General features: G+C 42.4%; 1 protein-coding gene across 3 annotated transcripts in view; it reads left to right on the top strand.

The window, feature by feature from the left end:
• Positions 1 to 3,232: 3,232 nt before the first annotated feature.
• FRY (FRY microtubule binding protein) overlaps positions 3,233 to 18,382 on the top strand; it is a 392,912-nt gene continuing 377,762 nt past the window's right edge. For 2 of the 3 annotated variants that reach the window (XM_050937094.1, XM_050937090.1), the window contains exon 1: positions 17,742 to 17,819. Coding sequence is in view for 1 of the 3 variants with exons in the window: in XM_050937091.1 (XP_050793048.1) it covers positions 17,750 to 17,819 (70 nt within the window). In the remaining 2 variants the exon portion in view is untranslated. Of the gene's footprint in view, positions 3,288 to 17,628; positions 17,820 to 18,382 lie in introns of those variants that run through there. The other variant, XM_050937091.1, reaches the window with a different exon arrangement.

The raw sequence follows: 18,382 nt of genomic DNA, 5'->3' as shown, positions 1-18,382 counted from the left end.
CCTTACTGGAGCCCCCTGGATTGTGTTGGGGTGCTCGCCCTTTGCCAGAGCCCTGGACTGTGTTGAGCGCTCACCCCTGCTTGAAGGCTGGGCTCCTAGACCCTTACCTGCTCTACCCTGCTTGATGGTTGGAGTTTTAGACTGTTTGGTGCCCTGCCCTGCCTAAGGGCCTGGACCTCTGAATTGTTCATTGCTCTACCCTGCCTGAGGGTTTGAGCCCTGGAGACAGCTAATTTCCCCCTGTAGGGACTGTTGTTTCACGTGCATGACAGTGAATAGGAGCGGCCAGCCTCAGAGATTGACAGCAAGAGGCAGCCACGCAAGCCTACATGCCTGCAGACTGTCCATTAATCGCAGTTAACGCCTGCAATTAACTGAAAACAAACTTAACATGTTATTTTTTTAATGCATTAATCATATACCTCTGTGTGGAGAAGGAGGCATTGGTGATGGGGAGCTGAAGCCCCAGTCCACAGGCAGCAGGGGTTGAAGGCCCAACTCAGAGCTCTGCAGATGTCAGGGGGATGAAGCCCCAGCTTGCAGCTCCGGAGGCGGCAGTGGGGTTGAGGCCCCAGCCCAGAGTTCTTCAGGGGCAGGGCAGTGAAGCCCCAGATTGCAGCTCCAGAGGGGGCTGAAGCTTGAGCTGAAGCTCCAGCCCCCAGTGCTGAGAAGGGCTGAAGCCCCAAGCACTGTACCCTGAGGGGACTGAAGCCTGGAGCACCGAGTGAGGGCTGAAGCCCTAAGCCCCACACCTCAAGGCGGGCTGAAGCCCCGATTGGGGCTGAAGCCCAGAACCCCCAGTCTGGCTGAAGCCCGGAGCCCCACGCCCAGCAGGGCTGAAGTCCCCCATCTTGAGTCCCCCAGGGCTGAAGATAGAGGGTCACAATTTTTATAGTGGATGGGATCACAATTTTTTTTTTAAGTCCAAATGGGGTCACCAGCACAAAAAGTTTGTGAAACTCCCATAAAGAACAGGGGCTTGGTGAACTCAGCCTCTCCTCACGGAGGTAAAATCCATCCTCCCTTGCAAACACGGGCTCAGCTGAAGGGAGTTATGTAAAATAATATTAATAATAAATCTACATTTGTAAGTTCAACTTTCATGATAAAGAGATTGCACTACAGTCCTTGTATGAGATGAACTGAAATACTATTTCTTTTGGTAATCTTTTTTACAGTACTAATAGTTTAATCAAAAACAATATAAAGTGAGCATTGTACACTTTGTATTCTGTGTTGTAACTGAAATATATTTGAAAATATAAAAAATATCCAAAAGTATTTTAAAAAATGATATTCTCTTAATGTTTAACAGTCCAATTAAAACTGCAATTAATCGTGATATTTTTAATATCTTGACAGCCCTAATTTTTAAGTTTAAATATTTCTTCCCATTCAGTTTTCCTCATGATAGTTTTCATCGGCTTTGAGAACTGGCCTTTTTAAAGCACCAAATATGTCTATTTCTGGGCCTATATTTGTCTTGAACATTGCAAATGAACTTCTATTCTACATTGTTTCCTATACAGGGGGTCCCCAGTATACATCTCCCCTTTATCCATTGTTTTGGATATCCGTCGCTCATCAATAGGGGAAATGTGTTCTGATTTATGTTGTTCCTGATCCGCATATCCATCATTTGCATGGATCAAGACCCACATGAATTGGAACTTGTTTTCCTATTGAACAGTACAGTACTGTACTTGCATCCACTGGCCACATTCAAGGCTTATTGTCTATGGAGGATGTTCTCCATGCTTATTAAGGAGACGGCAGGTGAAGGAAAGCCAAATGTAAAGGAGTTTTGGAAGTCCTACAATATCTTGAACAGCGTGAAAAACATTGATGTCATGGGAAGAGGTCACTTCGCAATATATGAATGGCATTTGGCGTTGTGCATGGCCAGATGCTGTCCAAAGGTTTGTGGGATTTGATGCCATTCCTGCTCTCCAGCAAGAAATTGTTAAGTTGGCGAAGGATGTCAGTTTTGAGGAGGTGGAGAAGGATGATGTACAGGAGTTGTTGGAGTCTCACACTGAGCAACTGACAAATGAGGAACTGATTGAGCTGGATCAACAATAGATAGCCAAAGAAAGCAAGGACAATTATGATGATGCCGTAGGGCAGGAAGCCAGGAGTCTCACGACAAAGAATCTCTCCAATTTCTTTGGATTGCTGGATGAGATGACAGAAATCCTTTTCATGAACAGTCTGCTGAAGTCTCCAGGGCTCTCAATGATGCAGTGGCTTGCTACAGGGAGATCTAATGTTCAAAGATTCATGCAGGAGAGCAGGCATGATAAAATCCTTTTTTAAGACTTCTACAACCAAAAAGCCAGCCACAGAAAAGCCAGCCCAAGAAAATCCAACCCCCACCCCCACCTAAGTTTAGCTTAATTGACACAGTTTTATACTGTATTACTCTGCTGTATTAACTGTATTAAAATATTCTGTGTTTGAATTGTGCTAGTAGGATTCTACATTATTTTATTCAACGTTTTATGTGTAAACTATGTACTGTATAACCTGTCATTGTAAAAAGATACACTATTCAGGTGAAAAGAGCATTGTCACAGGTGAGAGTGGTGAAGTTGTGAATGCAACCCCCCCCCCCCATTCCGTTATTTCTTATGGGAAAAAATTCCTCAGTATACATCATTCCGCTATCCATTGCCCTTTTCAAAAACAACCCCAATATATACAGGGGACCCCCTGTACCGCAAATGCCTCCCAGTAGTGGAGCTGTCAGGTTTGGTCTGGTCATTCCCTCCTTCTAGCCTGCGGGGAGGACCGTGTGTGCTGCGGCGCAGTATGTTTTGGTGCTGGGGTTATTTCTTCCCCTTGTGCACCTGTTTACATGACAGAAGGCAGGGCTGCAGACGTGTCCCGTGCAGGGTCCCCCTGTCCAGCCCCTCGCGGAGGGGCAGCTGAAGGAGCGCTCCCCACACAGCTTTTCCTCGCATTTGTTAAGCGTCCCAGCCCCCCAGTTGCGGGGCGTGTTACCATCTGGGGCAGGCTCCTCAGCGCTGGGGCCAGTGTGTGAGGCAGCGGGTATTTTGTTTGGTGAGGGCGTTAGGCCCCTGGCAGAGGAGCTGGAGCTGCCCTCCCGCGTCAAGCCCTGGCACCGCTCCGGGGCGGGAGCGACGCTCAGGGGCAGGAGGACCCAGGTGAGACGTGGGGCGGTGCCAGGCGCTGTGAGGGGAGGGCCCTGCTCACGTTACGCCGGCTCCGGCCGGGAGGGAGGAAACATCGGCGGCCGCCAGCGCTGAGAGCGGGCGAGCGAGTGAGTGATGCTGGGGGAGCAGGCGGGACGCGTCGGTGCTGCTGCCCGGTGGGTCGGGGCCGGGCCGGGGTCCCCGGGGGCGCTGCCTCCTCTAGCCGCAGCCCGGAAGAAAGTTTCCCTCAGCCCCTCCGCGCCTGTGCCCTTTGGGGTCCCCTTCCCCATCTCTCCCGGGAAGCCGGGGCTCCGAGCCCGCATCTTCCCCCCCCTCGCGCCCTTCCTAGTAGGTCCCAGCCCCAGCCTGGCCCCCACCCAGGTCCCATCCATGATCCATCCTACTGCCGCCCCCTCCTTTCCCTTTATTGTCTCTCCTGCCGATGCTGCCCTTACTCTGAGCCCGGGCCAACAGGGAAGAAGGAACAAAAGCCACTTAGCAGTAGGCAGCTGGGGACCTGAGCCCTTTCCCCTGCCTCCACCTGCAAGGCACGAGAGTGTAACAATAATCCTCCTAAACACCAGTAATGGTCCCCTCTCCTCAACAGGGTTTGTTTTTATTTCTCATGATGGTTGGATGCCGACTGACTTGCGTGGGAATTGCTGCCCTCTCTGGTTAGAAGTAAATGCTTAGAAACGCTGGCTCTGCCATATGCTGTGTGCGCCAGCAAACTTATTTTTAGATGGATCTCGTATTTTTATGCATTTATAAATAGCTTAATCCATATTCGAGTACTGAGAGAGGAAGTGATTTGGTCCTGTGAGCTCCAGACTTTTTATAGAAATTACTAAATAGAGCCAATTCTGTAGTCTAGCCCTAGGTGGATTAATGCCTTAAAGTGTGGCATTCTCTTTCTAAATGGCTGAATTATTTAATTATGAAAAATGGCAACTGCACATGCATGATATTATTTTAAAACATCAGTATTTAATAAAAATATTTCATTTACATGTTCAAAGAACCTAAGGATGTTAATAATCTTATCTGAGTCCCATATAAACGATACCTTGTAGTATTTTAAATAATTTTAAAAAAAAGTCATAATTTAAACCTATAAAAGCAAGGTAATTCTGAGTGCAGGAGGCCTTTCCCCTTCTCACTGGTTGTGAAAATTTCATTATTTTGTAGTGTAGGACCCTGGAACAGCAAGGATTTATGCATGCGAAATGTCCCATTGAACTCAATGGAGCAACTCATGGATGTAAAGTTTTTCATGTTCTTGGGTTCCAATCTAATAAAGACTTAACAATGTACTGTGGCTCTTATTCAGTACATGTACAAGTTATTGGGTTTTTTTAGGGAAAAGTGTTTGAAGGCGGTATAAAGAAGTCCTATTTGGTATTTTGAAAAATAACCCTTTAAAAAAAAATCAAATATTGTATTTAGCCTGAATTTACATTTTATTTTTATAATGACTTTACCATTACAGGAATGTTGTCAGTATTGTACTATTAGACTATTATTTCTCTTTTACATGGGAGACATAGTGTAAATAGAGTACTACTAATACTGAAAAAACAAAGGAAAAGAAGTACAAAGACTTGTCTAGTGACCCTATTCCTAGGTGATGACAGTCATAGTTATGCATACTGCCAGCAGTTGCTAGAGACTGTGCCAAGATTTTGGGCTTGAGGGATGATCTCAGCTTCATTATATAGTCAAGTAGTTTATTACTAGATTTTAGTGTTTTAAACTCCTTGGTTTGCTAGGAGGATTTCAAGCCAGTTTCAAAGTTGGAACTGATTAATGTAATCCACTACATGAATTTCATTTTTAGAGCTGGACAAATAATTTCTAATGAACAACTGATTTGACAAAGTTATCTTTCACTGTTTAAAAAATCATCCCCAACCAGATCTCTTTCCCCAGATTTTTCACTAAATAATTTCTGAAAATGTTTGTGAGCAATTCATGTATAAGAATTTGAAATTTGTGTAATTTTAATTGGATATGCAGATCACATGGTGTTTCTCTTCTCGGATTAGTATAATTCTTGGAATCAGGTTTTCAGTGCAAATACTCAGTTATGAATATGAAATTTGCTTTCCTCAAATGTTCTGAACTGTTGGCTTAAAATTCACTATTTTGGTAGATATTGATATTTGTAAACTCATTTATTAGAATATTCATAAAGTAAACACACAAACATTATGGAAGCAAATTTGTTTAGCCACATTCAACCAAATATTTTGCAGAATTCGCCCAACTGTTCTTTCCCCTTATTGTAGCTTCATGTCCCTAACATTTAAGGCCTCATATTTTGCCCTTTCACCAGCCTAAAGTATCAAATATTGAGTCATTGTGGGTGAATAAAATTCTGCCCCATATTCATAGATTCTAGGGTCAGAAGGTACCAATGTGATCATCTAGTCTGACCCCCTGCACAAAGCAGGCCACAGAACCCTACCCATCCACTTCTATAACAAACCCCTAACCTATGCCTGAGTTATTGAAGTCTTCAAATTGTGGTCTGAAGACCTCAAGCTGCAGAGAATCCACCAGCAAGTGACCCATGCCCCACACTGCAGGGGAAGGCGAAAAACCTCCAGGGCCTCTGCCAATCTGCCCTAGAGGAAAATTCCCTCCCGACCCCAAATATGGCAATCAGCTAAACCCTGAGCATGTGGGCAAGACTCACCAGCCAGCACTCAGGAAAGAATTCTCTGCAGTAACTCAGATCCCATCCCATCCAACATCCCATCACCAACCACTGGGCATACTTATCTGGCGATAATCAAAGATCAGTTGCCAAAATTAGGCTCTCCCATCATACCATCCCTTCCATAAACTTATCAAGCTTAATCTTAAAGCCAGATATGTCTTTTGCCCTCACTACTCCCCTTGGAAGGCTGTTCCAGAACTTCACTCCTCTAATGGTTAGAAACCTTCGTCTAATTTCAAGTCTAAACTTCCTAGTGTCCAGTATATACCCATTCGTTCTTGTGTCTACATTGGTACTAAGCTTAAATAATTCCTCTCCCTCCCTAATATTAATCCCTCTGATATATTTATAAAGAGCAAGCATATCCCCCCTCAGCCTTCTTTTGGCTAGACTAAACAACCCAAGCTCTTTGAGTCTCCTTTCATATGACTGGTTTTCCATTCCTCGGATCATCCTAGTAGCCCATCTCTGAACCTGTTCCAGTTTGAACTCATCCTTCTTAAACATGGGAGACCAGAACTGCACACAGTATTCCGGGTGGGGTCTCACCAGCGCCTTATATAACGGTACTACCACCTCCTTATCTTTGCTGGAAATACCTCGCCTAATGCATCCTAAAACCGCATTAGCTATTTTAATGGCCATATCACATTGGCGGCTCATAGTCATCCTGTGATCTACCAATACCCCAAGGTCCTTCTCCTCCTCTGTTGCTTCCAACTGATGCGTCCCCAATCTATATCTAAAGTTCTTATTATTAATCCCTAAGTGCATGACCTTGCACTTTTCACTATTAAATTTCATCCTTTTCCTATTATTCCAGTTTACAAGGTCGTCCAGATCTTCCTGTATGATATCCCGGTCCTTCTCTGTGTTAGCAATACCCCCCAGCTTCGTTTCATCCGCGAACTTTATTAGCACATTCCCGCTTTTTGTGCCAAGGTCGGTAATAAAAAGGTTAAATAAGATTGGTCCCAGAACCGATCCCTGAGGAACTCCACTAGTAACCTCCTTCCAGCCTGACAGTTCACCCTTCAGTATGACCCGTTTAGTCTCCCCTTTAACCAGTTCCTTATCCACCTTTCAATTCTCATATTGATTCCCATCTTTTCCAATTTGACTAATAATTCCGCATGTGGATCCATGTCAAATGCCTTACTGAAATGTAGGTAAATTAGGTCTACCGCATTTCCTTTGTCTAAATAGTCTGTCACCTTCTCAAAGAAGGAGATCAGGTTGGTTTGGCACGATATACCTTTAGTAAAACCATGTTGTACTTTGTCCCAATTACCATTGACCTCAATGTCCTTAACTACTTTCTCCTTCAAAATTTTTTCCAAGACCTTACATTCTACAGATGTCAAACTAACAGGCCTATACTTACTCGGATCACACTTTCTCCCTTTCTTAAAGATAGGAACTATGTTAGCAATTCTCCAGTCGTACGGTACAACCCCTGAGTTTACTGATTCATTAAAAATTCTCGCTAACGGGCTTGCAATTTCATGCGCCAGTTCCTTTAATATTCTCGGATGAAGTTTATCTGGCCCCTCCGATTTTGTCCCATTAAGCTGTTCAAATATGGCTTCTACCTCAGATGTGGTAATATCCACCGCCATATCCTCATTCCCGTTTGTCATCCTTCCATTACCCCTAAGCTCCCCATTAGCCTTATTAAAGACTGAGGCAAAGTACTTATTTAGATATTGGGCCATGCCTAGGTTATCCTTAACCTCCTTTCCATCCTCTGTGTGTAGCGGTCCCACTTCTTCTTTCTTTGTTTTCTTCTTATTTATATGGCTATAGAACCTTTTACTATTGGTTTTAATTCCCTTTGCAAGGTTCAACTCTACTTGGCTTTTAGCCTCTCACTTTATCCCTACATGTTCTGACCTCACTAAGATAGCCTACAAGGAGTGGAAGAAGGGTGGGATTAGCAAGGAAAGCTTTCTGCTTTTTCTTAATCACCTTTCTGAGATGCTTGCTAATCCAGCTTGGTCTACAACTCCTGCCTATGGTTTTTTTCCCCTTTCTTGGGATGCAGGCTTCCGATAGTTTCTGCAGCTGCGACTTAAAGTAATTCCAGGCCTCTTCCGCATTTAGATCCACAAGTTCTTCAGTCCAATCCACTTCCCTAACTAATTTCCTTAATTCTTTAAACTTAGCCCTTTTGAAATAAAAAACCCTAGTCCCAGATCTATTTTTGTTTATCCTTCCATCTAGTTTGATCTGAATTAGCTCATAATCACTCAAACCAAGGTTGTCCCCTACAACCATTTCTTCTATGAGGTCCTCACTGCTCACCAAACCAAATCTAAAATGGCATTCCCTCTTGTCGGTTCTTCAACTACTTGGTGAAGGAATCCATCAGCTATCACATCCAGAAAAATCTGATCCCTACTATTCTTGCTAGCACTTGTCCTCCAGTCTATATCTGGGAAGTTAAAGTCTCCCATGATCACACATTTCCCATTAGTGTTTACTTCCTTAAAAACATTAAAGAGGTCTCTATCCATATCCAAATCAGATCCCGGCGGTCTGTAGCACACCGCAAGCACTATCTCAGGGGAGGCTCTAGTAGCTTTCTTTCCCAGTGTGATTTTTGCCCAGACAGACTCTGTCTTGTCCATTCCATCACTTCTTATTTCTTTACAGTTAACCTCCTCATTGATATACAATGCTACTCCATCTTTGCCTTTATTTCCATCTTTCCTAAACAGCACATAGCCTTCAATACCTGTACTCCAGTCATGACTACTATTCCACCACGTTTCTGTTATCCCTATAATATCTGGTTTCACTTCCTGCACCAGTAGCTCTAGTTCCTCCATTTTGTTCCCTAGGCTCCTCACATTAGTGTACAGACATCTTAATTTTTGCCGTTTGACTTCACTCACATTCTGTACCCAGTTAGGCACGGACATTCTACCACCAACATCACCTGTTAGTCTGTTATCTACACTACCCTTCCTCCTTATGCCAATTCTTCTGTCCATGGCTGTATCCCCTCTTACTTTGTTTACTTCCCTCTCAAGGTTAAATTCTGGCGTGGAGATCTCCCGAACATCTCCCAACCATCTCCCCCAAATTTCTAGTTTAAAGCTCTCTTAATCAAGTTGGCGAGCCTCCATCCTAGAAGTCTATTTCCCTCCTTGCTCAGGTGAAGTCCATCCCGAGAGAACAGTCTTCTGTCCGTAAATGCTTCCCAATGGCCGTACATCCCAAAGCCCTCCTTATAGCACCACTGCCTGAGCCATCTGTTGATCGCCATAATCTTGTCACACCTTTGTCGCCCTTCTCTAGGAACCGGCAGAATCGCACTGAAGATCACCTGAGCCTCGATTTCCTTAAGCGTCTTCCCCAGTCTGGCATAGTCTCCCTTGATACACTCCAGAGAGTATCTAGCCGTATCATTCATTCCCACATGAAGGACAATCGACGGATTCTTCCCCGCTCCCGCTAGTATCCTTTTCAGCCTCAGGTCCACATGCTGTATCTTAGCACCTGGCATACAGCACACCCTTCTGTTCTCCCGATCAGCTCTAGTCACAGGCCTGTCTATTCTTCTCAGTAAGGAGTCTCCAATCACATAGACCTGCCTTTTCCTGGTGACAGTGCGCTTCTCCGGTCTATCTCCTGCACCCACCGGCTGCAAGTCCTCTCGATTCCTATTCCCCCTTGCAATCCTCCTGGGGCTCATATTTGGTGTTGCCTCCATTGACTCTTCCCCTCTTGCAGGACTATCAGCTCTTCTCTTTTTCCTTGCCCTCTCTTCTTCAGCGACCACCTGCTGTGCCCCTTCTTCATTTTCCAACTCTGCAAATCTGTTCCTGAGTTCTATTTCTCCTTCACTGGCCCGTCTTTTCCTCTGCCTGGTTCTCTTAGTCACATGCTTCCACTGTCTACTTTCCTCCCCCAGCAGTCTCTCCTCTGAATTCTTTGGTCCTGCTTCCATCTGCACGTCTGAGCTTATCCCTTCAGCCCCCTCATGTCTGTGCTCCATCGTCTGCTCAAACTCCCTTCTGAACTCAACCAGAGTTTCCACCTGCATCTCCAGTCCTCGGATCTTCTCTTCCATCAACTCTATCAGGTGGCACTTCATGCAGACAAAGCTCTTTTCAGGCGCCCCCTCCAGGATCATGTACATGCCACAGCTTCCATATCCAGTCATCCTCATTGTGTCTTTCACTGCTGCCTCTGCATCAGTCATGGCCTTCCCACCTGCCGCCTGGTAGTCAACACAACACAAGCCCCCAGCAGGCATCAGACCACCACCCTATCCCTTGACTTGCTTGTCGGTTCCTCTGTCTTAGTCTCCCCTGCAACTTCCCCCTGGAAACTCCCACTGAAACTCCCCTGTTTACAGCTCTGTTTGCTGGCTCCTGTGCTGCTGCAGCTGTCGTCCTAATGAAGGGAAAGCTTTTTAACTTTAAACTTGAAGTTGGCTGTGTTTTGGGAAGGAGAAGCTTTGAATAGTGGAGCACAACCTGTTATCAGAAAGTAGCCCTTGCACTGTTTATGCATTGTTCAATGCACTAGAGAAACATTGCAGTTCATAAGCTCCATTCTGACCTTAAAGTCTATGAGGCAATGGAAACCTCAGCTGTAATTCATGATGCTGCTGGAGGGGTGAATGATACGAGCACATTTTTTGTTCAGTGAACATAGTTTTTCTAGTCTGTGCAGTTAAAAATTTACTTCTTGCAGCAATGAAACGTGAGTGGCTGAATTACCTACCTATTTTTAATACAAACAATTGGACCTTACTGAAAATCTTTCAAAAGCAAGAGGGTATGTCCAAAAAGTGATTCACAACATGCTGCTTGTGGAAATGTCTGGATAGAATTCCAGAAAATTAGTGTGATCTCATTTACTATTTATTGAACTTTAATACCTTCTGCTTTTCACTAGTACTGTATCAAATAATTTATTGAAAGAGCAGCCTCATGACTGTCTACTCAGAATTTGATATTGTAATTTGTGTTTATTTTACAAGCCATCTGGCTTGCATATGCCATCCTTCTATACTGTACAATGCTATGTTGGTCATTAGAATGCCACAATCACACCCATTGAGTGGTATATTCATGGTGAGTTACCACTGCAGGATGCTGTCAAATCTACCTGCTCTCTTCTTATAGATCTGTATGATATATCTTAGATACTCTTCACGTACTCATCTCCACAAGTCCTTTCCATAGACTCATAGAGTGCTATCTTACATATTTATATTCTGTACAAGCTCTTATACTTCACTCACGACTGTTTCTGAGAACTTTCCAGTAGTGCAATAAGCAATGTGACAAAAATTCATCATGTCGTGTTCTCTCATCGTCTACCTACAATCAGAAATGTATGCAATGGAAGTCTTGTTTAAATAGGGTTATTTTTCTCCTTCTTTTAATATATATGTTTATGTTACACAATGCAAAGATCAAAGAAATGTGCCTTGTACTTAGCAGAAGTGGTGAGGTTTGTGATGGGTCCTAAAACATTCTGTCTTCTGCACAGACACACTTTATTCTTATGGTGGAGAGTGATTTGAGACAGGGGAGCATAGTTATCTACTACGGTCTTCATCCCAGAGCTTCACGTGATCTTTTCGATATTCTAGGCTCAGGTCATGGAACTCCTTGAAGATAAGAACCCAGATCTCAAACTTGATTTGAAATTGTATGTGAAGCCAGTATAGAAGGTGGAGGACAGGTTGGATGTGCTTGTGATAATCTTTGTTGCTGAGGAGATAGAATACTGCAGTATTCTATACTACCTGGAATTTTCAAAACAATGAAGTCTTCATGCCCATGTACGTCGCATTGCTGTAGTCCAACCAAGAGGTGATGAATAATTTAGGTTAGGTCATTGTCTGTCAGGCTGGGAGGGAGTGTCCTAGTAAAATCCTGTAATTTACCACTACTGGTTTTTGATGACTTTTGGAAAATGAGATATATCTCATTTTAAATTCTAAGCATGAACTGTTTAGTCTAGTATTAGTATATGAAAGGAACCTTGGTGGTTTTTAGAATGTGCAACTCTTTATGAATGGTTTCAAATCCAACCTGGTTAAGTAATGGCCATTTTGCTGTCATCCCAACTTTTAATTTGTTTGTCCCTGATACATCTGCCATTGATGGGTCACTATTGTAAGAGAAGGAATAAAGTCCCATTTAGGGAGTGGAGTGACCTTGCCTAACTTGACAGTGTTAGACACTAGTATATGATTTTCAATCTGGCCAGAGTTGCAGAGATGAAGTTAGTGATACAGCTGTTGGAACACCTGGACAGTAATGATACGAATTTATCATACAAATCAGTATTTAGCTATAGATATAATACTGAGAATGTGCTTGTCAGAGTTGTAGATGATTTGCTTACCACAAGGGATAAAGGAAACTTGTCCTGTCTGTTGATGGTATTGGATCTATCAGCAGGATTTCATACTGTGACTCATGGACTTTAATTGCATGTCCTGATCACATTGGAATATAAAAATTGCCATGCTGAATCAAACCTGATATCCATATAGTCTGGTATTCTGTCTCAGACAGTGGCCAGTCCCAGATGCTTCAGAAGGAGTTGAGAACCCAGCACTAAGTGTGTGGGATGATCTGCATCCCGCTTTGTCTCATCTTAATCTCTAATAGTTAGAGGCTGGCTTAAGCCTGGAAGCATGAGGTTTAATAGCCCTTCCAAAATTTTTGTTAGCCTTAATTACGATAACTCTGGATATTCTTGTAATCAGTATCTATATCCAGTCCCCATTTTAGTCTCACTGAATTCTTGACCTCATTGGCTTCCTGTGGCAATGAGCTCTGCCTTGTGTGAGCATATTTATGAATATGTCAAAATCATTCCTGATGGAAGGGTATCAGTCAATACTGTGAGTGAATACATGTGGGGCTGTTCTGAACTTCGTGTTGTATTCCTTAGGGTTTTGTGCTTGCTTTCATGTAGAGGGATTGAGCTATTTCTAGTCTGTTGGTAAACCTTGGCAGTACATACCACACAGTGCAGATGGTATCTGAAGATGCTTGTTTAACTCGTCCTTCACCAACCTGCAGGAGAGGAGGACTAGGACTAGATGGACTTGTTCTAAGGATATAATGTAGTGGCTTGTGTATATATATCACTGTCCACTGCTGGATGGGATACCACATCTTCTGTTGGAGACAGAACAGGAGTACTTTTGGCACCTTAGAGACTAACAAATTTATTTGAGCATAAGCTTTCGTGGGCTACAGCCCACTTCATCGGACGCATAAAATGGACCATATAGTGAGGAGATATATATACATACAGAGAACATGAAAAGGTGGGACTGTCTTAAATGGGCTATCTTGATTATCACTACAAAAGGTTTTTTTTCCTCCGCTGACAACAGTTCATCTTAATTAGTTAGCTTCTTAGAGTTGGTTGGGAAACTCCCACCTTTTCATGTGTTCTCTCTCTCTCCCCCCTCCGCCCCCATACTCACTATGTGTTCCATTCTATGCGTCCAAGCCAATGAAAGCTTATGCTCAAATAAATTTGTTAGTCTCTAACTTGCCACAAGTACTCCTGTTCTTTTTGCGGATACAGACTAACATGGGTGCTACTCTGAATTCTGTTGGAGAGTCATCCTTTGTAGACCAAAGACTATGCTTATAGTGAGAATTTTAGGGTATTCTCCCTCTGTTGTTCTAGCACCACTACTGCTCCACCAATACTACCAGAGAACTACTACTAGCGGACTGGTCTCTGCTATTTTTACCATCATGTCATTTAAACATGATCATAGCAGGATTGGACACCCTGCTGGTAGCCATTATCTTTTGTTCTAGTGCTCCCACTGTTACTAGTACCCTACAGCCACACCAATTAAAAAGCAATGGTGTGAGAACTCTCAGTGCAAATGCAGCCAACAAAGTTAAGAGTTAAACTAGATTGTGGGATAATTTTCTTACTACAGCCTGTCCCAGCATAGTATAATTTCTCAAACAGCCTTTTTCTGGGCACTGCTCTGATCTGCTACTTATGTCATCCAAACAGCACCACAACACCTTTCTAAGTGCATGGACTAAAAACACAATAAATGCTTGATTTTACACTTGGACCAAGTTGTTGGGTATGTTAATTTTTTTCCAGTCAGGGACTTAGTTACATTTTTAAAACAAGGTGAGAACAAAAAGTGAGTATACCAACATTCATTCCCACAAATTGAAGAGAGCATGATGAATTAGCAGTAATAGTCTATAAAAGGAGTTCAGATACCCATGTCAGTCTGGGTTGTTAAATTAATAGTTATTTGAAAGCAGTATAGATTCTCTTATGCTATTAAAGTACATCCTGCATTTGGTTTGTCTTAGAGCTTAAGGTCTCTGAACTTTATACTTGCTCATGACAGGTCACATAGACTTCACACGGAATCAAGAGTGTTACCCAGTCTTGGGATTTGAACTATGAACACCAGACATTTGGAGGAGAAATGCTTGTCTGACAGGACAGTGTGTGTAATGTACTGACAATCTTGTATGTGTAATGTTGCCTTCTCTTAGTTCGAACATCAGTATAATCAAGCCTTTGTAATTATTCATTATCTAGTAGTAGCTGGTTCTTAAAAAACCAAACAATGTTAATACTGATATCTAATACTCGCTTTCTAATGGAGACTTTTCTTTAACTCAAGTGGTGGAGGCCTGTATTTTGAGAGTATGGCTGTTCTCACTGTCCTCAAGAATAGTATAGTTGGCAAGTAGTGTCTGTATATAAACAGCACATGAATTCATTATAGGATGAAATCATTATTAGATTCTTTTCATACAGCGATATGTTTCACTATCAACTTGTTTCTGTATGTTTCTTTTATGTTGCCTGATATAATATTAAAAACTTAATTTTTGTATGAAAGCAAAAAATGACTATAGTAGTTACCTTATTTTTGTAAGCACTAGACACAGTTGCTTTCAGAATGAATGATACTTTTATTTTATTGTTAGAGGCAGGTTAAACTTATGAGAGTGACAGCCTGGTTGCTGTTCAAGAGAAGGGCTGTGACCTCAGCACACATGAGGTGCCACAGATGGTCTTGCAGTTACAGTGTTGGCACAGAAGGTGAAATGACCCGTAGGTAATACCATAATAGTATCTAGGTCTGCTGAAATTATACAGTAAACAAAGAATTCTGTTCTGTTTGTTCTATATTAGTCTGGTCACCCCATCTCAAAAAAGATACATTAGAATTGGTAAAGGTATAGAGAAGGGTAGGTAATATAATTAGGGGTATGGAATAGTTTCCATATGAGGAGAGATTAAAAAGACTGGGACTGTTCAGTTTAGAAAAGAAAACTAAAGAGAATATGATAGTGGTCTATACAGTCATGAGTAGTGTGGAGAAAGGGAATATGGAAGTGTTATTTAGCCCTTTACATAACAAGAACCAACAGTAACCCAGTGAAATTAAAAAGGCAGCAGGTTTAAAACAAACATAGGGAAGTATATTTCACACAACGCACAGTCAATGTGTGGAATTTGTTGCCAGGGGATGTTCTGAAGGTCAAAAGTATAACTGGGTTCAAAATAGAATTAGATATGTTTGTAGAGGATAGATCCACCATTGGCTAGTAGCCAAGATAGTCAGGGATGCAACCCCATGCTCTGGGTATCCTTAAACCTCTGACTACCAGAAGCTGGGACTGGATGACAGGGATGGATCTCTTGATAGTTGCCCTGCTCTGTTCATTCTCTGTAAAGAATCTGAAACTGTCTACTGCTGGAAGACAGGATACAGGGCTAGATGGACCATTGATCTGACCCAGTGTGGCCATTCTTATGTTTTTAATAAAATTCATAGGATCATTCAGTTTCAGTTTTCATTGTGGGTTTTGAAAATCCGTTAGGATGAAAGTAAAATCGCTCTGTGTAGATATAATCAAAATTTATTCAGAAGCCCCACAGACTAAGGGATGTCTTCATAGCATAATAACCATACTGTATTGTATGCTGTATTGGTGCACCTTTAATTTGGTTATTATTTTGAAATTGGTATTATTGGGATTTCAGAATCCTACATATTGTATGCATTCCAAAAACTGGATATTGGAGATGTTTACATGCTCAGGGGTGTTTTTCAAGGGCAGTAAGGTTGTAATTACAATGGGCTTCTGAAAAGAAATCCTACAGAAGATCCACAAGGGTCATTTAAGAATTGAGACTTGCAAACAACAAGCATGAGAGGTGCAGTACTGGCTGCAGATCAATCACAAAATTACTAATGTGGTAGGAAACTGTTTTTCATGCTTGAAATACAAGTCATGCCAACAGGCAGAGACACTAAGACCTCATCCAGTTCCACAAAGGCCTTAGGAGAAGGAAAGCACTGATGTATTTACCTGGCAATCAAAGGATTATTTAATAGTCAGATTATTCTCAGTATCCAGAAATTTGCACACTGCACAGTACTAATAGTAAGTCAGTGATAGCCGGCATGAAGGGAATCTTCTCCAGATGAAATCTTTAGTGATAATAGGCTGCAATTTTTCAGTGCAGATTTTAGGCAATTTGCAATAGATTGGGATTTTCATTGCAAAACAGCAAATCCAAATTACGCCCAATCAAATGGACTTGTGGAAAGATCTATATGGACAGTAAAGAACTTTATGAAAAGGACTTTTGACAGTGGGAGTGATTTCTATAAAGTTTTATTGGTTTGCCAAAGTAAACCTATGGAGAATGGCTTTTCTCTAGCTGTTAATAGGAAGAAGGATCAGATCTAATTTACCGATTAGTGATAATTTGCTGAAAGCTCATAACAATGAATCATTAGAGAAGATGAAAGAAAATCAAAAGTGGAAGCAGAAATATTATTTTGACAGAAGGGCCCATGATTTCCCATCTCTTAACCTAGGTCAGGGGTCGGCAACCTGTGGCACACGGCTCCCCTGGCAGGCCAGGCCAGTTTGTTTACCTGCCGCATCGTCAGGTTCGGCCGATCCCACGGTTCGCCATCTCAGGCCAATGGGGATGGCAGGAAGCCATGGGCAGCACATCCCTTGCCCTTGCCGCTTCCCACCAGTGGGAGCTGCGGTCCGCCAAACCTGCCGATTCGGCAGGTAAACAAACTGGCCTGGCCCGCCAGGGTGCTTACCCTGGTGAGCCTCATGCCAGAGGTTGCCAATCCCTGACCTAGGTGATAGAGTGTGCCTGAGGAAATGCACCTCTAATACTTGGTGCCAAAAGGGTAGATGTGGACTTTGGCATTTCTCATCTGACTGATTCTTTATCATCAATACACAATGCAGAAACTGTCAAGGAACAAGAGAACAACTCAGATTCTAATGAAAGGCTGATACTGAGAAGATCAGAGCGGGAGATTTAAGTCTGTTCTGACTGTGGTTCATTCTTCACTAGTCCTAAACCCTTTCTTTTGTGAGCAAAAATGGAGAATGATACATGTTTATGCAGTCAACATCACGTATGGTTCACTTTATAATCCTTCAGTGATAATTTTTAGTAGTCTGGAGACAGTATCAGAAGCCAATGCCAAAGTCTTTTTGTCACTACAGAGCTTTAGGAGAGCTGGGGTTGAGAACTTAGTATGTTCTCCTTTAGAAGATGCAATGCCATAGCTAATCACTGCTGTCGTGTGTGTGTGTGTGTGTGTGTGTGTGTGTGTGTGTGTGTGTGTGTGTTGGAATAGGGGGAGGTTGAATATCAATTTGGAGAGCCACAGTTTAATTGTCTTTTGTTCTTTTGTTTGTTTTTGTATTTGTTTAGAAAGGGGCTGAAGAGTGGCACTTACAGTACAGAAGAATATCTGTGCTTGCTGGCATGTGTCTTTTGCTAGTGGAAATTCTAATGACTCAAAATGTGAACTAAATCAAATCTGACCTGTCACATGCTAGAGGTGAAACACACACAGACTGGAAATCTACTTCAGTCACATCTTCCGAGGACACGAATTAAAGGTAAGTAGCTTTCTCTTACCTAATTATTTTATAATCAAGCTTTGTTGCTAATTATTTTTTCACATAATTTGCTGAATGGCCTACTGTGGTCCTTATAATTATGGAGCTTGCCTAGTACAATAGGTTTGATGTATACAGTGCAGTATTGCTGATAGAGCTTTGTTGATATATCTTCATAGTTCAGTCCATGCTTTCTTCCCTTTAGTGAGCTGGCTAAATAATTTATTAAAAGTTGAGAGGTGCCTTCCTATAATAAACCTAGTAGCTTAAGTTACATTGTTCTCTACCTAGGAGAGTGCTTTTGTAGGTTATATCTTAGTTTAGTATCAAAGTCTGCCAAAAACAAAATAAGAGAGGTAAATTATGTTGTTTTGTTTGTTTTAAAGGACAATATTAGAGGCAGTCAGAAGACTTGCTATACTGAGGGGCACTTTCAGAAGTTATAGCTGGGGTTGAAGCTCTTGTAGGAGGCAGAAACCGATATAGTAGCAGTGATTCTGAAGAGCAGATCAGTTCAGCAGCTGTGGAGCATGGGAGAGGAGCAGCAGGGTCCTCTGTAGAGC

Source organism: Gopherus flavomarginatus, chromosome 1, assembly GCF_025201925.1.
Source record: "Gopherus flavomarginatus isolate rGopFla2 chromosome 1, rGopFla2.mat.asm, whole genome shotgun sequence".
Lineage (NCBI taxonomy): Eukaryota > Metazoa > Chordata > Testudines > Testudinidae > Gopherus > Gopherus flavomarginatus.
Note: the sequence above shows the minus strand (reverse complement) of the source record. Positions and strands in the feature narration are given on the sequence as shown.